This window comes from Molothrus ater, chromosome 6 (assembly GCF_012460135.2).
Source record: "Molothrus ater isolate BHLD 08-10-18 breed brown headed cowbird chromosome 6, BPBGC_Mater_1.1, whole genome shotgun sequence".
NCBI classification, from domain to species: domain Eukaryota; kingdom Metazoa; phylum Chordata; class Aves; order Passeriformes; family Icteridae; genus Molothrus; species Molothrus ater.
Genome location: NC_050483.2, coordinates 29,644,364 through 29,668,255, shown reverse-complemented (window position 1 = coordinate 29,668,255; position 23,892 = coordinate 29,644,364). Strand labels below are relative to the sequence as shown.

The 23,892-nt window shown below is 39.2% G+C and overlaps 1 protein-coding gene across 2 annotated transcripts in view; it reads left to right on the top strand.

Annotated features, from left to right (window-relative positions):
* The window catches only part of RAD51B (RAD51 paralog B), a 398,879-nt gene that overhangs the window by 177,559 nt on the left and 197,428 nt on the right, over nucleotides 1-23,892 (top strand). For both annotated transcript variants that reach the window (XM_036383247.2, XM_036383248.2), the window contains exon 8: nucleotides 12,102-12,198. In XM_036383247.2, the coding sequence (XP_036239140.1) occupies nucleotides 12,102-12,198 (97 nt within the window). The remainder of the gene's footprint in view (nucleotides 1-12,101; nucleotides 12,199-23,892) is intronic.

Genomic DNA, 23,892 nt, shown 5'->3' with positions numbered 1-23,892 from the left:
AATTTCTGTTGTTCTAGTAACAGCTGTAAATATTCTAAAGTACCCAAATAGCTGAATAAAGATTTTTGGGTTTGTTTTATTAAGTGTTTACAAATATTTACATAAAAAGTGAGGTGCCAACAAAACAAAACAGTGATACTGGTAGACCCAGTGTCATTTCCACTGGAAGCAGCAGACCTATACTCAGTGATTAGCAAGCCAAAGAGGGTGTGTGTCATGCTGCAGTCGCAGCACAAAAATGATTCCTTGCATTTTTCAGAGTTCATTTTCCATCTTGAGTCCTAACTGTCAAAAAGGTTTCTAATTATTCATGCTTCCAAGAAAATACACTCCAAGTAAGTTGGGTAGCTCAATAGAAATTTAAAATGTGATAAAAAGGGCAATTTTATTGGAGAAATACAGACTAACTATATTTCCTAGTGAAAAGATTTAGAAAAAAAATAGGTTACAGAGGCAAAGACAATGCTACTGAAATTCCAGAATGTTTTATGCCACAAAATTTTATTTTTCCCCCCGAATATTGACGAGAAGAAACTTGGATGATTTATGTCCCCTCTCCTCTTCTTTCCTCTAAGTGATACCAGATCTGACATGTTTGGAAAACAATTATACATGTACGTGTTTGGGCATGTTTTCTTCCTGTCTCATTTATCTATAACTACTAGCTATTTTTTTGAATGTGCTTTTGTGGAAGAAGCACCTAGGATAATCTTACTACTGTGTAACAAGGCTTCCTAAAATGCTATAGCAGTCTTCAAAGGGTGCTAATAAAACTTTGTAACACAGTCCACCACTGTGCCTTTTGTATAGGTTGCATTTATTTATTTTTTTAGATTTTCTTCAGAATATCTTAGTTTAGATTGAATATTATAAGAGGAAAAATGTCAAAGGTTAATGCTCTTAACTGTCTAAGTCTGCAGGTTTAGGAGACTGATGAAATATACCCAAGTAATCTTCTTTTGCATAAAAATATTGCACTGCATTTTAGAGGTATGTTGATATATTAGAAAGCTCAAAAAGCTAGGTGGTAAAACTTTGACTTTCAGTCCACTTGGACTAAAATATTTTGATTATGAAAATAGTCACTGGTACAGAAGAAAAGTACTACCCAGTGCTCAGACTGATGTGATTTGTATTGTTGTATTTTAAGGGAGGCTGGGGCTACTGATGATTTTGTAATACTACAAATATTTCTGGCAGAGAAAGATTATTGGCTGAACTGTAGGTTAGGCTCTAAAGGTGTAAATGCAATTCAGTCTATGAAAATGTCTAAAATGAAATGTTAATAAATATCTACAACTTTTAATACATGTAATTCATTCTCACCTGTTCTTTCATACCTTTCTGAGCACTGACTCAGAAGGAAGGGAAACTGATAGCAACTTGAGAGGCTGTTTGTTTCAGCATCTGGGTATTTTATTTCTTCTTTGACTTCACTTTTTTAGAGCCATTACAGCCATAGAGGTTGATAACTGAACTTTAATATCAGCAGGAGCACAGCATTCACTAAATCAGCTGCACTAAGTGCTGGTGTCAGCTGTAGGCACACAGTTTGTGGTATCTGGGAGTGGGGCTGTGGCTGAGCCTCATCCCCAATGGGCTACAGCTGTGTGGGCCAGGTGAGCAGCACTGGAGGTAGTAAGACACAGAGTGCCCAGGTGTACTGCACCATCAGTAAAGGGCACACAGGTCCAATGCACCAACATGAGGGGTGTAAAAGGTTGGGCTAAAGAGCAAGAGGGGCTGATGCTTGCAGCCTTCTGAAGTGATGTGATGTTGCTGTGTATGAGCAGGCACCTGAAACCTTCTGCTGTGGTATGCTCTTACTGTGTGTGGGTTGAAGCTTTCTGCAGCTGTATGGTGACACTCTGTGTATGTGATACTCTGTGTATTGTGGCCCTCTGGACTGCAGCATGTACTGTGTGTATGCTGCGATAGTCAGTGTCTAGTTTGTTTTGTAAAAATTATCAATATATTGATTGTCAGGCTTCTGTGCAGTATCAGTTACTGCCTTAATACTCTACAGACCTGTCAAATAGCTTGGGCAAATGGGAGGATGGAGTTATGTATCCAAATTCCCTGTTACTCTGTACTTCAAACCTACTGACCATTACATACACTGAAATAAAGCCTACATGATTATCTAAGCATAGCCATTAGACAAGTATAAAAATCCTGGGTCTTGAAATATGTTCAGTGAAAGGCCATAGCACAGTAAGAGAAGTTTTCCAAAAGGTGTGGTGTAAAACATTCTGTGTTCTCTAACATAACCATAGGCTAGAAAAGATTTGCTCTGTTTCTGTGGTACTGATAAAGTATGTTGTGTATTAAAAAAAATAAGCCACGTGATTGCGGTAGTAGTTACCTGCACGTAAAGTTTAATGAATGGACAAGGGAAACAAATATTCTAGCACATCCTGGAAGTACTTCCTGCTGCTTCCACAAGATATCAAGCAGAGGTCTAAACTAACACTGTCCTCCTTTTAAGAATGTTGGCATAGAGTCATGTTGTGGAATAAGGTGGAGCTAGGGAAAGTGTTTTTAAAACTGTTCAGCAAAGCTGTAAATTACAGTAGGCCATTGAGCTGTTTCAGTTTGTATCCAAGATTCAGTGAGTCTCCTGTGAGCCCTGCCTTGAAGGCTTGAAGGAACTAATTGGAAAGGATCTGAGGAATTAATGGAATTAATGACATGAAGTTGTGCTTTATATGCTATATCTCTCAAGACCTGCATGTGTATGTTGGTATAAATGGTCTTTCTGATGGGCTTGTCAAAACATAAAATGAAATTAAAATGCTAGTGTGCTAATTATCAACTTGAAATGGGCCATGAGCCCTAAGTAGACCTTGTTAGGAGTATTTCATTAGTTTAGTAATGAATAATAGGTACTTTTCCAGTTACTTCATATTCCTATTGAGTTGTTAGGAGTAAGCTAAGCTAAGTATAGACAGGTATAAAAAAAACTAATTAAAATAAACCCCAAATATGGAAAGAATTATAAATATATAATTTGCTAGCTACCTACTAGATAGTCTGAGATGTTCTAGAGTGCTTGGGGGAGTATGACCTTTTCCAACTTTTAACTCTGTTCTTAAAATTAGGGTTTAGGAATGGTAGTAAACATTTATGCTACCTTTAGTCTGTTTGCTTAGTGTCTGTGCATCTGTCTATACAATAGGGGCAACAATACATTTATTCCACCAGAAGATAGTGAGGTTTAATGTCAAAGAATTTGTGTAGGTCTAGGTAAATTTGAAGTACTGGATGAAGGAGGATAGATGCATGGCAGAAGGTCTGAACACAGCAAGTGAAAGGAAAGAGCCTTCAGTCTGTTTTCTTCTGCCAATGACAAGTGCCAAAAAACCTAACTAGGTTTTTCTTTGGGAAAACAGTGAGCATAAATTTTTACTTCCTTGCAGTCTTATGAAAGTGTAGGAGATGTCTCTGCTCTCAATCTGGAACATGCCAGTGCAGAACTGAAATTCTGTACGACTTTGCTGGTGTTCCAGGCAACCCAGTTTCTTCCCCATCCTTCAAAACTGAACAAATTCAACCAACCAAAAGTGCTGTTGCAGAGAACAGCAAAGAGTCTAAGAGTGAACTGTGAGTTCATAATTTTATTTATTCTGTTGCAAGACAATTTGGCATTCATCAGAAAACTCCCTTTTAAGCAGTGGTGCTTTTAGAGTGCAGCAGGTTTGAATGTAAAACTTGCCTGAGGATTACAGTGATTTCTTGAGAGGTACTTTGTGTTTTCTCAGCCAGTGTCAGAGCAGTCTCTTACTGCCATCTCTAGCTAGACACATGAGAAAGCTCAATTCAGAAAGCCATCATTAAGCAGGGGCTGGAGGGGAGGGTGGAGGAGAGGAAGATCTGCTGGAAACTGAGCAGGGAGCTCTGGGCCCCTGCCGGGACATGAAGGCGGGTGGCCATCCCTCTTGGGGGATGCACATCTCTGCAAACAGGTCTGTGCAGGCTGCTGGATGTGAAGGCCTTGCAGGCACACAAGCCCTTCTCCGGGGCAGGCACACAAGCCCCTCTCCTGGGCAGCACAGCACAAGGGTGCTCTGGTGGAGATTTTGAGCATTACGTTTGTGTTGGCTGCATTCCCTGTTCACAGAGTAGGAAAGGCTAAAGACCTCAGGCTGTTGCTGGGTGGTAGCTATTTCAACTTGAAGGCCTGTAGCTGCCTGAGAACAACATGCTTTTGTTTTGCTTTGTTTCTTTTTTTTTTTTTTTTCTGGTGGAAGTTTTAATTCATTGTGATGCTTTTTAAGCAGCTGGCAGAGATGTGAATAGACACTTCTTCAAAAGGCTTATGGAATAGAATTGCATAACTTTGTACTTTTCCTATGCAAAGCAGAATAAGTGTGATGTAAATACAGTGACAAGTGTCTGAAAGATACCTTGGCTTCTTCCAAGTCCTATTTATACCCCATGAAATCCAGTAACTATAAAATCATCTCTGCTGCTATGAATTGTCTCACTGAGGGATGAAAGAGGAGAAGTTTGGGTAGTGATACCTTGGCAAAACAAGAGCTGCAAGTTCTCTCTCTCCTAAGAGCTCTAATAAGGTTGCAGCTAACTAACAATGTGTCCTGATAAACAGATCTCTAACCTTTTAAAAGGTGTAAGTGAGCCTTCCAGAGAATTATGCTTTCTTGTTTCTGTGCTGTTCAATTGCTTTTATTTTTTTTCCCCTTGGATTCTGATGAAAATAGGTGCAGTTGAAATTCCTCTGAGGCAAGGCCAGCACTTGTAGGAGTGTACATTGCATGTGGGATTAGGAAGTGGTTCTCAATAGGCTTCCAGTGGTTTATGTGTATATATCTGTTATTCAGGGAATTATGCCAAATTCTGGTAACATTGGTTGAGATGTGAATTCTAACAGCTCTTGGCTTTGCCTTCAGTCAGGGTAGCTGCTATGCTGTGTCTGAAAATATCTGCCTGCTTCCCTCCAGCCTGTTACCAGCCTGTTCCTCTGTCATGTTATAGGCAAGATGGCTGTAATGGGTACTTCATCTTTCAGCTGATTTGGATTAGCAACAGTTGTTAAATGTGGGCATTTGTGTATTGCTCATGCCTACAGTGAAGCAGCTTTGGGCTACAACCATTTTAGTAAAACTTGTAACAATACTTTTGAGTATCCTAGTTAGGCCTTGATTAAACACCAGGAGTGGTGTTTGACTTTGCATATGGGAATTTCATGTATTAGAAGGTTTTTTATTTGTGATGTCTGGGCTTTATACAGTATTTGACATTATTGATATTCTTCCCACAGAAACCTGAGCTGCTGGGGCTGGTGGCTGCTCAGCTCAGGAATACAAGACACTTAGTGGGATAAGTATTGGGTGGGTGTGGTGATCTGCTTGGATTTGAGATGATAAACTGTTGGGTTTTCTTTTGTATTTGGTTTGTGTGAGCCAAAATATTTTGCATTTTCTAAGAATGAAGATATATATATATATATCTATATATATATATAGATATATATATATATATATATTTAATCTCTTGTCATTTTTATAGTTGTGATATAAATATTTAATTTGGTCCTGGAGCCCAGAGCTGTCTGACTGTGTAGAGGCTTTTCTCACTAAAAGCCAGTTTCCTGTGAGGTGAGGCTCTGTGGAGCAGTAACTGGCTTCAAGTGCTGCTGTAGCTGTGGGCACTTGACATTCTCTCTTGAAAACTCGTGTTTTGGTTAGGAACTCTTGGTATTGCATTCAGACCTTTCTTTTTTCTGTTTGTAACTCCGTGATTTCACCAAAAAAGCTCAGTTTTAAGCATGTTTTATTCCTTGTGAGTGTTAAGTCGAAGTTCTGCTGAGGTCTTGCACAACTTTTGACGGCTTTTGTGTCAAACGGACACTAAGGCTGAAGAAAATCTCCCCAAAGAAACAGAAGTTGAAGAAAAAGCTAATTCAGTAGCTTAGATTAAGTCCACAAGTACCCTGTTACTGTCACAGATAGTGGTAATTTTGGATTCTTCCTTGAGCCAACTGATGGCAGTCTTGAGGATCTTTAACAGGTTTTCAAGGAGAAGGCTGTTGCTCTCACAGTTGTTTGAATCATGATTTTTCACCCTATTTTTCTCACTGTTCCCTTTTGCTGTTTTCAGGCTTGCTGGCAGCTCCATCTGACTTTGTGGTATTGCTTGGTGCAGTGTCCTTTATTGTTTTGAGCCATTACTTGAATACCTCATGCAAAGCTGTGCCCTTCAGAGAAAGGGAGGGAGGTGCCTTCTCAGGGATGGGAAGACAGATTGGCTGGGGATCAGTAAAACTTCCTTTCCTTCTCCTCCAGCATGCAGGGTCATCATCCCAGCCCCAGTGACTCGTCACTCATACTTGGTGCTCTCTAGTGACGTTTCTTGGGCACAGTGAAAACCACAAAATTCATAGGCTAATAAGGGTGGAGTAATGTGAGATTATTGCAAGTGTTCTTGTGCTTGTTCTCCCAGCTCAATAGGAAGCCTTTAATAAGAACTTTACTAAATAGTGTTGCATGCGAAACAGGGATTTCTGCTTCGTTCTTTTAACACACAGCCATTTCATGAAATAGTGTGGTTTTTTGCCTTTTGGTACATTCCAGAAGACTTTCTACCTTTACTGGTTACTGATTGATAGTTCTGCGCTGAGCTCCCTTTAATTTTGCAATAAACTAACAAGGAGGCTGAGACCACAAGTTTACAGAAAACAGCTTATTTACTCAACTGGATTTACAAGGATGACAAAGTCAGGTTTTGTAATTTCAGTGTGGTCTAGGATGGGCAGGAGGAGTACTTGAAAAATTGTACTGTATAAATAACCAAACAAAATATAGTTTGCTTATTCTTCTGTTGTGAAGTTCTTAGGCCAACTCTCTCCCAGGACCTGCAGGGATTTTCTGCATATGCAGGAACTTTGCTATTCCAAATAAATGGGAATGTTGTGAGTTTAGGCACAAAAAGCAAGTTTTTTTTTTTTACTTTTCTAATATGCTTCCAAAAAAAAACTAGCATCTACTGAAATCACATCAGTGGATGGTGGCTCTGTTTTCACAACAACATATGAAGATTTCAATGGGACATTAACACTGTTGTTGACTTTTAGATTAAACCTTAGAAGTAACAATGATCTATCTGGAACCCGAGTGCTGTTTTCCTTGAGAAATCCTTGTGTCCATTTTTTTCCAGGTATTGGCTCCTATAAAAAGTGAGAAAGTAATCAGAGGAGGAAGTTGGGTTTTTCTAACATGTCTAAAATTAGGAAGTTGAAAAAGTGTTCCTGCTGTCTTATTGTGTTTATCTCTGGGTTTTCTAATACTTCTTGCTGTCATGACAATTCTAATTGTTATATGGGGTTATTTTACAATCTGAGATAGCTATGCTGCAGTAAGAATTGAAGTAAAAGATTGGGAAATTGTGTAGTCCATCATTTGTGTGGTATTTTAAGTAGTAGATTTTTTCCCAGAAAGGATTTTGAAATCTGAATCCGAGTGAATTTCCAAAGAGTTGGTAATTCTGTCAGAATTGGAAGGCTGAGGACTGTAAATTTTCACTTGTTAAATAGCTCTCTTAACCTATGGCAAGGGAATGGGCTGAAAGTTAAAGGCAGTGGTTTGTTGAACTCCATGGGAGACTGCACTGAAGCATGTTTCTAGTGTTACTGAGCTGTCTAGCTGACTCTTTTTTTCCCTCTTTTAGCAGTGGAGAGTGTTTTTCATTCAGGCACAGTTGCTGACTAAATAAGACCTACACCCTTTGTTCATTACGAAGTAGGAACAGAAAAGCAATAGCAAAGCTTCCTTACCTGCTGCACATGTAAGGACACAGTTGTGTATGTAGAGGTATGATGGCTTTTTGCAAGTCTTAGTGGCAATATTTTGTCTCTTTCGTTGATATTGGAAATAGGAGCTCCTCTTAAAATACTAGGTGTTTTTAAATATAATATCTTTTAAAATACTGTGTATTTCAGTATGATAACATCAAAATACCATGTAGCAATATTCTCACTGTTGAGTGTTCTGCTGGAAGTTAATAAACATATGACTGGCTTTGAACCTCTTGAAAGGAAGCTGTGCTTGGCTGGTAAGCTGTCCAGTATTTGTCCAAAGGGACCCCAACAGAGGCAAATTTTCCTTACCTACTTAGTCTGAGGATCTGGCATGTCTCCTGTGCTACACAGGTTAAATTAATGGCAGATCTACAATGAAGAGTTGAAGAAGTGCTATTGCTAGTTCAATGCAAAGCGCTCTCTAGTAAGTCTGCTTGGACTCTCTAGGAAGCCCAGCTTGTTTCCAAGCAGGTAGTTTTTAGCAGGTAGTTTCTCTCAAGTGTGGCACCTATCAGACCAACCCAGTCCTTCTTTTTGGTGGTTTGTAAGAAACAGCATCATTAACATAAGAACCAGCATGATGTCCTGTGCACCCATGTATGAAGCAATGTGTGAGACTCAGCTGATGCTGTCCATGCACAAATGTGATTCCTCACCAGAACTCACAGAGCTGTTTGGCACCAGATCTCCTTTGTCTTTCTGGGTGTTCTCTCCGTATCACCCACAAGTTTAACCATTCCCTCAAACACCTATTTGCAGCTCTCTGAATATGTCAAACCATTTCAAAGGATGGCAGAATGGAATGTAAGCATGTCTTTCAGGTTCATGAAGGAGAATTTGGGGAAAAATTAATCAAGTTTTTAAATGTGCCACTGGGGTCATGTGATACCAGTACTGAAGGCTTCAGGTTGAATGCCTGTAAGGACTGGTGACTGCTGAAAATGTATGGTCTTGTTTGAATGGCACTTTAACTGCCAAAGTATTCATGACCAAAATTTTACTCATGGAAAACTAAAACTTGGCACTTTCCAGTAATGGCATATGGTTGAAGTTTTGAAGATAGATGTATCTATTCTGAGGAGCTTGCTGAATCTGGGTGGCTTTCTTTTTATGACTGTAGCAAAGGACCAGCTCTTTCCTTTTGTTAGTGACCCACAGCATGTTTGATTTAGTGAGAGTTTGGAGTACTCTGCACACTCTCAAAGTGAGGTTCAAACTGTATTAAGGGAGCTGCACAAAGATAAATGAAAATACATACATATATATATATATATATATATGATAATAGGAATACCTGTACCCAATGAAAGAATTTTGCAGTAATCGAGGCTGCAGAAGTGTGACAGGGAATTTGATGCCAAATCTAGTGCTTAGCTACAGCCTTGTCTTGTGGCTGGACTTGTCTTATGGGAGAACTGCGTCTGTGTTGTTCTGCAGGCTTGGAGAAATGGGGAATAATTTTCAATTAATTCCAAAATAAGCATTATGCATATGGCTTCATCTCAGAGGAAGTGTGCTTATTCAAGATAGTATTTAGATATATATTTAAGCAAATGTGTAACTGTCAGTGAATTCACAGAACTCAGAATATGCTTAATTTCCATCCTCAGAGCAAGTCAGAGAGGAACATTTACTTGGGTAGGACTCTGCTTTTTTAAAATTACTTTTTTAAACAGTATAGCAGGGAATCTAGGATATTAGTACTGAATAATTACTGAAGGACACATCAGAAATTGAAGTCTAGGTTCAGAAGCATTGCTTGAGTTAAACATAAAAGGTGAAGAAGACTTTCAGTCTTAACAGCTAGTAGTGCTGTGGAGTTCCTGGTTAAGGAGGAATCTGGAAGATAAAAAAAAAGCAGTTGCATTATTCTTCTTGTTCATTTTTCTTTTGATTTTTTTGGAAGCCTTCAAAGTTAGTTTCCTTTGAAGGAAAGCAATATGAAATATAGTGTACTTAGGTATTTTTTTCTATTAAAAACGTTCCTTAATCATGGTAACATTTCTTTAAAATGTGATGCATAAATAATAAAATACGTGATGGCACAGCACAATGATTATCTTGGCACGAGTCTGAGGTGACTGAATCACTTAGAGAGCTTGATACTTGTTATTTATGTGATCATTGCAAAGTGTGCCAATGAAAACTTCATACCTCACCAGTACGTGTGAGTATAAGTTTGTTAGTGTGCTCTGTTTCAGCACATTTTCTAGCACTGGGTACTATGGATATGTGAGTCTATGGCTTTTGTGACACAGTGGAAACAAAGTGAGAATGGTTTCAAGAAGGAAAGGTCTCACATCCTTTCTTATCCTTACTGACTCCTGGCTGCCTACTCCTTTCATTTGCCTTGAACTGGTTTTGATGCCCATCCTATCACAAGGATGAACTAGCTCACTAAAATGGAAGATAAGTATCCTAGCAAAAAAAAAAGGAAAAGTGACTTTTTTTTCCCCCTTTGTTAATGAATTGAATTATCCTACCATGTATTCTTCTGAACAAGTCAGCCATCAGTGGCAGCAAGGAGGTATGTGTACCAGACCCTTTGCTGTCTGCTTTTGGGTGCTTGTAGGTGCACACAGCAGCTCTGGGGAAAACAGCAGAGGGGTGTAATGTGTTTCTCATGTGTTTGCTGTTAGGACTATTGCAAGTGGTACCTTAGCCAAGGTGTAGGACCAAGCAAGGCTGTTTTCTACCATGTTCATGTTCACTGCAGTGATCATAAATGCCCAGTCCCAAAAGGTGCATCCTTTGGGATTAAGGTGGATCCTTTGTGGCTAAGCTGTGCAGAGTGATCACAGCTAGCTCAAGTTCGTTCAGAGTTTGTAGTCAATAGCAGATGAGCATGAGGGGCATCACTATTGGGTTCTGAAGGTCTTGAACTCCTGTTGGGTAAGCGAAGATTTACTTACATGCTCAATTTAGTGCTGTTGATACAATCCATAAAGCTCTCAGGCACCATCATGCCTGTTTGCATTACAGAGCTGGGTGGGCTGGCATGAGCAGGGAGGTAGAGTCCTGTAAAGGTCACGTTCTCCATCACACTGCTGGCACCTTGTGTCATGCTGCCTGAAGAGGACACAATACCCTGCAGCACCACCACTGCAGTCACAGCTCGTTGGTCTGACACAGCTTGTGTGGGGTCTCACAACGGGAAAAGAAAGGGGACAGTGTGTCGTATCTTACTGCTGAAAGAGTTACAAAGCAGGAAGAAGCCATGATCAGAGGGAGGGACAAGTAGTGGAGGGAATGGCAGAGAAATTCTTCTTCCTTTTAGCAATGGCAATCTGTTAATTTATTCCAGTAAATTCCAGTGAAGCTACATTCAACCAAGTATTGTGTAGGATTCCTTTCTGCCATTCTCCTGTGTTAAATACATCTGAAGACAGGCCATTAATTTGTAAGAGAGTTTGGAGTTTGTCTGCTCTCAGTGCAAGGAGAAGAATCATTTTGGTTCTTTAAAAAAAAAAATAATTTTTGAAGTTTGTCAGTCAGCAAAGTGGAGACCAACTGTTATTGCAAAAAGTGCAACTGCTTAGAGATCCAAAGCATTGCAAGAGAACTGTGGCTGTAGCTATGTTCTTCTCTCTGTGGTGTTTGCACCGTTTGCTTAATGTTTTCTGTTGCTAAAAACCAGTATGCATTCAAAGGTGCAAGAAATTGTTCATCTCTTGTAGGAATGACTATTGCTCATGCTGTCAGAGGAGAGCACAGTGGGCACTATAGTTTTGTTTATCAGAATCTTGTGATCCTGAAAAGCACTAAAAAAATCCCCTTTTGTAAAGATAGCCTTGTAACATTTAGTGCTTTTGTGCTTCAGATCAATGGGAGTGTACCCCTACCACACCTTCCTCCATGGCACTGTGTTTCAGCCAAAGGAAGAAAGTATGTAAATTGTGCGGAAATTACTTGGAAAATAGATTTTCTATTTGACTATGAAGAAAATGGTGGGTTTTTGTAAGGAGCATCAAAATGTTCATGGAATATGAGCAAAAGATGAAGCTCTTCAGAGCAGTAGTTTCATTTAAGGTGCCTGTATGTATCAACATACTGTTGTTCAGTATTTAATCTTTTTAACAATATCCCTTTTCCTCCACTTTTTGCAATTGACTCTTTCAGTTTCTGCAGGTAGTTCAAAACGTTCTGAGTGTTGAATTTGCTAAAGATCAGAATATAGAGGGTCATCTCGATGCTATGCCTGGAGGATTCCAGTCCTGGGCTTCTCTCTACCTTCCAGTAGCTATAACAATTCATTTCCCATCCCCCTCTCCTTGTCTGTTTGCAGGTTATCTTGACGAATCAGATTACCACAGCGCTGAGCAGTGGCCCTGGGCTCCGGGCAGACCTGGTGTCTCCAGCTGATGATGTGTCCCTGTCTGAAGGTAAGGAATCCCTTCTATCAGAACTGAAACTCTACACGGCCACAAATCCACGCTGTAACTTGCAGTCTTCTGTTGAAATATAGGGGGCTAAGTGAGTCAATTTATCAAGTCTAACCTAACACAGTCTTGAAACAAAATTATTTTCCAGTTTCTCTGAAAATCCATTTATAATTAAAAAGAAAGTATGTAGAGTTGCTAAAAGGATCAGATACTTTCTAAAGGCTGTGAATGTATTTTTGAGCCATGTCAGTTTCTCAGCATTGTACTGTCACTCACATGCATTTAAAGCATTATTTTGTCAGTCTTCTAAAGCTGCTACAAGAGGAAATACACAGGCTGGTCTGCAAATTTCATATTATCTAATGGTTATCATAGATTCCAAGGAAAAACAACTGCTCACAAAGGAAGGAAAGCAGATCCTCAGTCCTGTTCCTTGAATTACACTTGTTTGGTTTTCAAGTACACTGCCTCAGACTGCATCTCTCTGTTGTGTGAATGTAATATGGGGATTTTTGTGAAGCCATATATTACTTCACATCTTCGTGCTTGTTTTCTGAGCAGAATTAGAGAAAAGCACTTTTTTGAGTAATAGTGAGGACGTAGCGTGCTAAAAAGAAAAGATAATTCTGAATCAAGGTTTACAAAGTAATATTTTAATTTTGGTTTTCCCCACTTGCAAAGAATAGTCAGAGTACCCTTGTGAGGGGCAGATGGAGAAAAATTTAGCATTCAGTTCATGCATAGATCCAAATGTATGATGCACAGCAACGCTCTTCTTGCAAAGGCATGATAATTGCATGTAGACTTTCCACTTCACATAACATGGGTATTTCCCCTCTTTGTCTCCTTGCTGCACTTTCTGATGGTTCTGATCAGCTTCTCTGTGTTCTGGTTCATCACACCCCGTTGTCTTATGTGTCTTACTTACACAAGTACAGGTCAGTGGCAAAAATAACTAAGCAGTGGTTAAAACTGACATTATTTCTGCAACTCATTTCAGTGGACAAGGGAAAGAGGTTGAAGGTAGATTTAAACGGAATGTCAGGGAGTAGCAAGTAACTTCAGTGCAATGCCTTAACACCGATTTATAAGCTTACTTCATAATTTTGTCAATAGGAGTCTGGAAAATCACGGCCCATTAAATAGCTTTAGAATTGTGCTTGTGGCTTTTATTGGTTCCACCCATTGCCAAAGTATCTCTGAAGTACATGTCTCAAATACTGCTCCCTACCTCTGGCAGAAAGATTTGAAATTTGGTAACTAGATTTGGAAGATAAAGGCATAATTTTTCACCTTTATAATTTCCTTCTTGGCACAAAGTTGTTGTGCCTTGTCTTATTAAATTGTCTTGATCACAGTGCTCGTGCTTCTCCTTGCCCTTTAGAATTGCTGTGGATGAGCTTCCTCTGGAAAGAAAGCACAGCTGACTCTGATGTGGGAATAATAAAAAAATATGTTTTCAGTAAAACATATTTTTGTCCTGTGGCTAAAATATTTGAAGATACTGAGGAAAAACACATGGAATAGTTGAAATGTTTCTGAATTTCCCAGCACGTATAAAAGATTCTCGGTGCTGTGTATGAGCCATAGTTCCAGAATATTCTAGAATCAGGGCTAGTCAAGAGATGGCATAATAATTTTTCTAGCAGTTACAGGTTTTTCATGAATCTATCATGTTATGCCTAAACTACCACCACTGCTTTTCACCTTTTAGCTTAAGAATGAGTTAAAATATATTGGTGCTCTGTGTTTTATTCCTTTGTCGTTCTCATTCCTTATTTTTAATTAAGGATCTGAAGTAGCAAAATGTGTCAGCATCATGCTTGTTGAAAATGGACATGTTTGTTTTGCCACAGGACAAGAATAGTACAGACATCCACAGTGCAGGCTCCTTTGGAAATTCAAGTTTTATCAAGGGATATAGGGCTGATAAACTCCTTTCTTTCTCTTCTTTCCCTCCTTTCTTGATTAACATTGATATGGCATTTACTTCCTGTGTTGTGTAATGGAAGAACACAGTGCATCTCCATGCCACAGGCTTTTCTCCCTATATCTTTACTGTTTGTAAAATGGCTGCTTCTGGATTTCCATTTTCATCCCTTTTAACCGCTACTGTCTATCTGTGAAATTTCAGGCTCATTCAACATATGATTTCCATGTTTGCCTTCCTATCAAAAGACATAGGTGTGGCCAGTGTGTTTTGGTGGGTTTTTTTAACATCATGGTGTTGAGCTGTCCTGAGAAAGTTCCCACTTAATGTATTTGGATGTTAGGTCTTGAACAGCCTGAAAGTAGCAATAAACTTCTGATAATCTTTTGTACTTTCAGAATCCTAAATTAATTTGTCTTCTAGAGTTAGTAAGATAGTAATAATACTTACTGTTCTTTTACAGTTGTAGAATTTACAGGAAAGAGTAGTTAGGTGAGTAGCCCAAGTGCACAGAGTATATGTTGCAGAGTCAAGGATAAGAGGCCAGATTTGTGACTGGGTTCTTACCTCATTGTTCCATGTCACTCATCACCAACTAAAGCTGAATTTGAACCAGTGACCTAGATGTGAAAGGACCCATAACACATTATTAGTCCTGTAAGCAACTCAGACTGCTTGGTTTGTATATGTCTAATATGTTTTAATCCTATCTGAAATCAGAGTCCCTTCACTATAAATGGTTTGCTAAAAGGGTAATCTTTCTTAGATGAAAATTTCAAACTAAATGTGCTATTAGGAAGAAGTGGAATGTTATAGTGTCCTCTTTTTTTGCTTCTGATCGTGCTTGGGAATTGCTTGGGTTATGTGTTAGATTAGGCAAGAAACCAAGGAAGCTGTTCATCTGATGTGTGACAGAAAGTTAATCTGATGAGCAGGCTGAAAGGACATTGTCAAGCTGTTTCAGGCTCAGAGTTTGTCATCTGTAAAGCTGTAATCTAGTGCATGAAAACTTGTGTCCTAAAAATACGTTAGATTTTTATGAGAACTTTAATGGATTTATAAAAGCAGTGCTGGCTGTAAAATCCCATTACTTATGTAGCAGTGTAAGAATTCATGAACTGTTTGTTGGTATTTCTTATAGGAAATGGTTATGTCCAGCTAAATTCCCAGACCTGTGCATACTTCTGCTTCCAGATAGCCAAAAAAAAAAAATTATAGTTTGCCACAAATAAAGTGATAAATACAATGCCAAAGTTTCTCTACTTATAGTCTGAGTCCTTGCATTCATTTGGCCTTTACATAGTTGTCAGATTATCAACTGAAGGAGTTAGGAGCAATAATATTTTTCTCTAGCTCTTAAATCCTCAGACATCTGAGGATGTCTCTTCTGTCACTTCTTCCCTAGGAACCAAACTCAGTTTTTACTCTACTATTTTTACATAGCTGTCTCTCAAACTCTGTCACCAGTGGGGATAGTCTGGAGGATGATGGTGGATGTTGCTGTTTCACTTCCATTCTTGCTTTGTGGAATAGCCTCTGTTTAGTTCTTTAGTCAAAGACAACTTGGAGAAGCCTAAAGTTATTTTACATGGCTGGGATGGTCAGACAAGCCCAGGAGTAGCCTAAGAACTAATGATTTATCATTTAAATATAAAAAATAGATCTTACCCAATTAAAGTAATATCTTATTAAAAAAAAGGTTCAAGCTGCATTAGGCTTCATGAATGGTAGAAATATTTTGTATGACTGGCGATAGGTCTTTTAAAACAAGTTGTCTGTGACTGTGCTATTTTTGCTATTTTTGTGAAGTTCACATGACTAAATTTTACCTAATATAATAAGTCTTTAGAAACTAATTCTAAGCCTGTGTATTTTAGCACTAGGTGGATGGGGGAATTTGTGTTTCATTTGTGTGCTGCAAAGAGATAAGACAAGATGACCTGCTTGAGGTTCCTTCTAATCCACCAGTGCCTATGCTATGAATGTATTTGCCAGCTGCAAGCTCTAACTTCCTCTAGCAGACATCAAAGCCAAACTCCATCTTTTGTGGAAAAAATTCAGGGGTGTGTTGGTATGAGCAAGAACAGTATCCTCCTCCCACCCTGCACAAAGTGTCAAGCAAAAAAAAAAGGAATGCTGTCTTGGGCTTCTTCAGTCTCAGCTAGTACTTTCAAATATTTGTTTGAAAAAGTCAGAATTATTTTGTGTTTAAAATTGTCTGTAAACTTGCACTAGATCTGGGGAGGCCAGTGTTCAGTCTTCTGCCATTTGTGTTCATCAAGTGGTTTGTCATAGCATTGTATATTTTTAGTGCACAATGTGAGCAATGAGTTTAGTCTGACCTTTTCATCTTTGTTGCTCTGATCTTGAATTCTTTTAAGCTGTTGAGCAGAAGTAGGCTTTTGTGTTGTAGAAACTGGAGAACACTAAGCTACCATAACATCTCCCACCCACAGGATTTTCCTACTTTTACTTAGAAGTGGAAGGTTTGAAGCTGGAATCTTCAGCTTCTCTTCCTTGCTTTGCCCTTGATCTCTTAACATATTGTGGTTAAATGGTTTTATTCTTCCAGACTCAGTTTACCTTTTTTTATATACCTTTTGGGGCTTTCTTTTTCTTCTGCAACTTTTTTTCCTTAATATTTCAAGTATTATTATTTTCCTTAATATATCAATATTTCTATGGGGAAAATAATGAATTGTCCTTCTCTTCACCTCAGTAAGATCAGTTCTATAGTTTATTACTTCGCTCCCTTCAAATCTCCTTTTGTCAGTCCTGGTGCCAAATGGAGTGAAAAAACTGAAGAATTATCAAGTGAACTGAGCAGCCCCCAGAGATCAGAGGCTGTTGGTTGGTTTAGATTTGTTTATTTGTTGATTTATGTATATACTTAATGGTTAGGGTTGGACCCATAGATGACTTAATTAAAATAAAAAAGTATATTCATCCCTGTTTTTCAGGAACCATGAGTTTATGAATCAAGTCGCTGTTAAATAAGTTTCTGAAATACTTCCTTTGTGTAGTTTTAAAGCTAATGCAGAATACTTCATGTCCTGGTGAAGTTCTCCAGAATGATATGAATTTAAATGCATTGGAAAATATTATAGGAGTTTGGCATGTTTTTGGCCTTTAGTATTTTAGCTGAATGCTCTGTAAATTAGGCCATGTCTATGCATACTGAAGAGTAAATTTCCCAACTGAGACTAGTGTGTGGGTGTGAACCCTAAAAATTAAAGCACATTCCTGTAAAGACGGGATCATATCAGTGTATATGAACACCTGAAGGGAGAGTACCAAGAGGATGCACTCAGACTCTTTTTGGTGGTGTCAAGCAGTAGGACAAGAGACAATGGGCAAAAACTGATTCATAGAAAGTTGCACGTGAACATGAGGAAAAACTTTACTGTGTGAGTGAGCATGCACTGGAACAAATTGCCCAGAGATATTATGGAGTCTCCCTCGCTGGAGATATTTAAGAAGCATCTGGATGCAATCCTCTGCAGTGTGCTCTAGCATGACTCTGCTTGAGTAGGGAGGTTGGACCAGATGACCCACTGTGGTCCCTTGCAGCCTTACCCCTTCTGTGATTTTGTGATTCTCTAATACAGTTCTCTTCTTGGTTTATGGAGATAAGGAAGTGCTACAGTGTAGCTTTTGCTGCATGATTTTGCTACAGTCTTGATGATACAGGGAAGCATAGTGAGATTTGCATCTATGTTTGCTTTGATATTAATTGCTATTCTCACCTGAAGGTTTGATTGGCATTTAGGGCCCATATCAGGAACTCTTACATGATGGGACCAGAGAGCTTAGTGAGCCACAGGATTTTGCCTCCAGGTCTGAGCCTTGGGCATCTCTGACTTCAGTGTCAGAGGTGATAGAGTTGCTTAAGTCACTGGTTCTAGTGCATGTGAGCTCAATAATGAAACAGCTGGAGTTGTTTCTTTTTAATTCTTTATTTTATTGCTGGATTTCATGTCTCAGCTGCATTTTAAGAATCTGTACCAGCAGAGACTCTGTAATACTCTTCACCAGCTAACAATTCTGCGGCAAGCTTTTTCATTCCTTCAGTCTGTTCTGTCTTTGAGTCACTACTTCAGTTTTCATTAAAAACATTGTTAGCTGTATGTACTCTCGAAGGTGAGGAGCTCATGTTCCTTAACCTGCTGGAAGCCAATGTAGTGCATCCACTTCAGGATAGGTAAACAGGGGGCACCAAAAAGAGGAGCAACCTTGATAGAACTCATTAATACATGTAGTAGGGAAAAACAAGCCTTCTCAAAATAGGATTTCATTCTTGTGTTTGCTCTGTATTCACATTTCTTGTAAGTGTGTGCTCTTAACAGTAGTGGAGTTTGCACTCTTGTGCTTTAGTGGAAGGAAAAGAGTCCCTCTGGTTGTACAGAGCAGCACAAGGAAGTGCACCATCATTGCAGGGCCTGGAAGGAATGATATTAACCATTAGGGGAAATGATACCCTGCTTGTTTCTGCAGGAGGCAGGGTTGTGGTGGTGTGGAGCAGTTAGATTTCACGATAACGGTTGCCATGTTCGCCTGTACTAATTTTGATGCTATATTTCACCAAGTGGGAAGTAGTGACATAATAACATCCAGCCAAATTTTAACGGCTTTTAAATCAAAAGATAAATCTCTCAGTAAAACAGTGTCACAGAGACTGTATGTGTCTATGGAAGTCCCAGCTTAAATGACATATGCATAATTACTTGATCTAGACTACAGAAAGGTTGAAAACTGTCAGCAGGAGCATTCAAAGACCTCTATATATCAGTTTAAGAGAATCTCCATTCCTCACATCCTAATTGCCACAATGAGATCGTACAAAGTTTTACTGTTTTATTGTGGTATCTTTCTGAAGACGTGATGTGACTTAGAATCATCAATCAACAATTTGTAATCCAAAAACCCTTCAGGTACGTTTGCTGGAAATCATTCATCTATATAATGAGAAGCACAATAACTGAGAAGTGATCACAGTCATAGTTGAGTGGTTAGAAGTTGCTGCCTCTCAGCTGCTATGTATCTTACCTCCACTGAGAAAAAGTGCAACTGGGTATGTACTACACCTTCCAGTGCAAAGCACTGAATAAATCCTTGTGCACACCTCAGCTTACTCCTGTGTTCCTGTAACTGCATTAAGCTTGAGATCATGCATGGGTCAGTCACTGAATTTCAGTTGATGGCATGTAGGTGTAAAGTACTGTAAGAATTTACAGTTGATCATTTCCTTATGCCATAAAATGTTTAAAAGTAAGATTAATTCATATTTCAGTGTGGGTGAATACAGAACTTTTTACTGTGGTCCTGCAAATCAGTGGTTTAAGTCAGAAACATAAGGCCTGGCTTGGTTCGAATTCCTTCTGTGGCCCTACACGTTGCACCTCAGTGTTGGTTGACCTTATCCTTCAAATTACATTGTAAAAAAATTAATTCAAGGGTAAGAAAAACTAAATACCACTTGCCCCCATGCACAATGACCAATTAAATTCTGTTTTAACTCACTGTGGGTTTTCCTTAAATCTGAACAGAAGCTGGGGACAAAATATTCAGCAATCTGTAGCATTCAGTCCCATTTCTTCTGGAGTTTTATAGTGCCATCATTGGATCTTTCTTCTGATGGAGCTGAAAGGGACTAGAAGGATTTTGATACACAGGAAAACATCACTATGGGAATTACATTTGGCATGTGGCATTACATGAAACATATGGCTCACCTGCAGAACTTGAAGCAGTTAAGAGTGATCCAAGGTGCAAATGCTACACCAAAAGGGAAGGTGAGGGTGAGGGGACAGAGGATAATTTTAGAGTTTCATGCCTATATTCTAGTAGCAGTTCCAGCTGGGTTTCCTCTGGGTTTACTGCAGGATGTTTGAAAAAAGTGGCTCCTTGTTAATCTCAGGCGGTTTCTATGATTGATGATTCCCCTTAATCGTAAAAAGAGCACATTGGTGTTTCTGCTTAATTTGTGTCTATTTCCTGCTTTATTATTGCAATAATAATTTATTGTCTTAAATGATGGAAGTTTAAAACCTGTTAGCCTTTTTTGGAGGTTGAAGCTGGGTGCTCTGTCATATGAATGAAATTCCCAGTGACAGTCTGCTACTAAAATATTACATTGAAACCCAAACAACGCAACAATAAAAGACAGTATATGGTTGGTGCATTATTTCTTGATTTAATTAAAATAGAGAGCATGAGCAGATTTTGTATGCTTCACATGAACAAGATTAATCTAGTCTGGATTCTACTAGTCTTCTCATAGTATCAGTTACATTAAAAATAAAAAAGAAGCATTCAGAGGAGAGCAACCCAAGTGGTCACCGTGCAGTACAGGAAGATGGGTGAAGAAATGGTAGAAAGAGAAAATGCCCAGAGCTTAAAGGAAAACTATGTTTTTACTAATTTCTGCTGTCCTAAAATGTCCTGCTGTTGCTCCAGTCCCTCAGGCAACCTACAGAATATTCCTGCATGAGCTGATGCCTAACTAGCACCAGGAAGGGTAGAAAAGACAATGGCTCAAGTATGAATAGCTGCACTGTTAACAATGGAAAATTTGTCACAAAGAAAGCAAACCAGATGTTACTACTGGGTATGCAGCCATGATTCTTAGGGACTAATTTGAGCCAGTCTGATACCTGGCAGGGGAGTCCTTGTTTCAGGCTGGCACATGGATATGCAAGGCAGAAGTTTGGGCATGTTTTAGCTGAATATCCGGAAGTTGTTTTTGAGCACAAAATCTGTTAGGCCAGCTGTTCCCAAATGGTTTGGGTTTGTGCTTCTGTTTTTGGTGGTGAACTCACCCCAGCCAAGCTTGCGACCCCAAAGACTAACACAAACAATCACATCTCTGTCAGGCTTGCGACCCCACTCTGTGTGGCTGTGACCCTGCTGGAGGTTACAACCCTGGCGTTGGGAATTGTTGGGGCAGACTATCAGATAGCCCTGCTGGGTGAGCACTGATATGCCCCATCCAGGCCAGGATCATCACAACAAATGCCTTCAGATCTCACAGTAATTTGTAGGCCCCTGCCACTAGTCTGAGAGTGCAGCTTATTAGAGCTGACATGTCACTTTGGTACATCAGGAACATCTCAGGGATCAAAAGGTCATAGTCCTCCCACGCTGCCGCAGTCTTTCTCCATGAACTGGCCTCTCCCTCTTGCTTCCCTGTCAGTTGGCTGGCAGTGAGCCCTGGCGCCCTCGTGGCGCGGCCACGGCTGCTGGATGGGTACCAGCTGCCACTTCTGCCACAAGCCACCCTTTCCAAAACCATTCTCCCTGAGTGCTCCTTGCCTTAACGAAGGGATTGATGTCTGTCTCTCCCTGCTGAAATATTTAAATGTTTTGTTAAAAGTAATTAAAAGCTATATAGGGCAGTATTAGTGGAGATGGGCTAAGCCTTCCCCTCTATTTTGTAAAACTAATTCTGTTATTCATATACCTGTGTATATGAGCACAATCTTATGGATGTAGGATGCTGATGGAGAAATAAACAGAAGGTAGCCTGTGTGATGGCTGGTGTAGCTTGCAAGGCTAAGGGCTTGATAAGCCATGCAGACAGACTTTTTAGCATAAAATGACATGTTACAGATGTCCTAATTAGACAACTGATTTTTACGCCGCCTTCTGACGCAATTTTAAATGGAGTTTATAAACAAAATCAAAAATAGATTTCAAATTTGTTCTTTTGAAAGCATTCATTACCATAATGGAAAACAGTAACATTTTAATAGCTATCTGATAGTTCAGGGCCAGTGACTTGTTAATTTATAGGCATGGAAGTTTGACAGTGGCATTGTTCCGTAAATCCAACAAGGGGAGGAGCCTGCAACAAGTGATTTATTTTTACTTACAGTTTTGTCAACAGATCCTGAAAATTGCCAATGATGGCAAGAAGGAAAGAGGAGGTTATGGTGCAGAAAAATATTAAAACTGCCTATCATTTGGATTAAAACCTGCATTGCATAAAATTAGCCCAGAATTCGGTCTGCACAAGTCTAGTTTCAGAGCTCTATGTGAAGTGATTTGTTTAAGGACGTTGCTGGACTGATTTTCTGTCAGGTGGGTGCAGACAAAACATGATACTGAAAATGAGAACAGCAAAGTCAAGTTGTGGACTGTGTAAGCCACTCAAGGAAATGGTCAAAAAATCTGTTGTTACTGGTCACTGTACATGTACTGTAAAAAAAAATTGTTTGAAACTTGGCCTCTGTAACTTGATCGTCCCTTAAACACTAATTACACGTCAGAAAATGGAGCATAAAAGTCTCTTCCATCTGTCTAGGTTGGATTTGGTGCACAAAGGAGCATATCCAATTCATAATACCTCTTAGGTAATCAGATTAATATCTCCTGAACTGAATTTACCCTTTTGATAGTGAGTCTTTCATATGCTATGTTTCACATATCACATTCTGTTGAAGCTCTGTGGCTTTTCAGTAATTTCCTTGAAATCTATATGTGGTGTGTCTACCCTCTTTTGAGCTGTTCTTGGGACATGCATCAATTAGATGTGTTTCTGGCACTCTCTTAATGGCATAGTTTCCCTGGAGTCAAAAACTGCTCCAAAAACTGAGATCATTTGTTTAATTTGAAAGCAAAAGGGTATGGAACTACAATTTCAGGCTTCAACAGCTATGCTTCTGTAGCTTTGAAGGAATGGGGAAAAAAACTTGATGTCTTGCACGCAAAATAAATAAATTCTAGAGTTGTTAGAATATCTGATTCCATTCAGTTTTTTCTTCCCTTGCTTATCTTTCAATTTTATTTTTTTTTAAATACTATATTTTTGACTTGTCGAATTTCATTGTTTATTCATTTTGCTTAGCAAAACAGAAGGCTGGATTTTGTAATTTGGGTCTAATGAAGAACTGTAAATTATGCAGGATGGTGTATAATTAAAATTTATTATAAGCAATCTGAATACAGAATTCTATGTCAAGTGTTTGAAGATTTTGGGTCTAAGATGTTCTGGGAATGTATACTGTGTGGGAGGTCCTATATTTTTTCAAGTAAACTGAAAGCATGAAAACTCCCATTTTCAACCAACTCCTCCAGTAAGATTAATTTTGTACCTCAACTTTCTTCCAGTCTGCATCTGCAGCGGGCTTTTCACTGAGATTTCGAAACAAGTTCTCATTGATCTTTGCTTACTGCATGGTTGTTCATTATGTGGGGTGGTTTTGATGTGCATCAACTAGAGAACTTTTATAAGAAATTAAACCAGCAATTTTGGTGCTAGCTAGCACCATGCTGTCTGGGAGTGCTCAAAGCTATCCCGAAGGCAGAAGAATCTAAGCCAATTGCAGGTCATCAGGCTGCAGCCAGAATAGGGACATTCTCACAGGGAATCAGAGCAGGCAAGTTTGGAACAGAACAATGATGCATTCACGGGGTAGTTAGAGGGGGATCCACACCAACTCTTTTGGTTGTCTGACACTGCTGTGCCAAGTTATTCGCTAATGGGGATTTGCTTCTTAAACAAAAATATGAAGTGTTTTCTCTTGTGTGTTTTTGTGTGAGTCAGGCAATACAGACCACTTCCAAAGATCAGTAGGAAGGTTTAATAATAAGCTGTTAATGCCTGTAGTCTGACTTGTGGTTACTGAGCTCAGGTAATACTTGATCACAAGAAACAACAGTAGGCATTTCAGCAAGGTAACAGTTCAAATCCTAGCTGATGGGATTTGACAGCTTCATTTGTGCTGAAGCCTGACTTGCTATGTCTTTCATTTACTGTTGTTTAT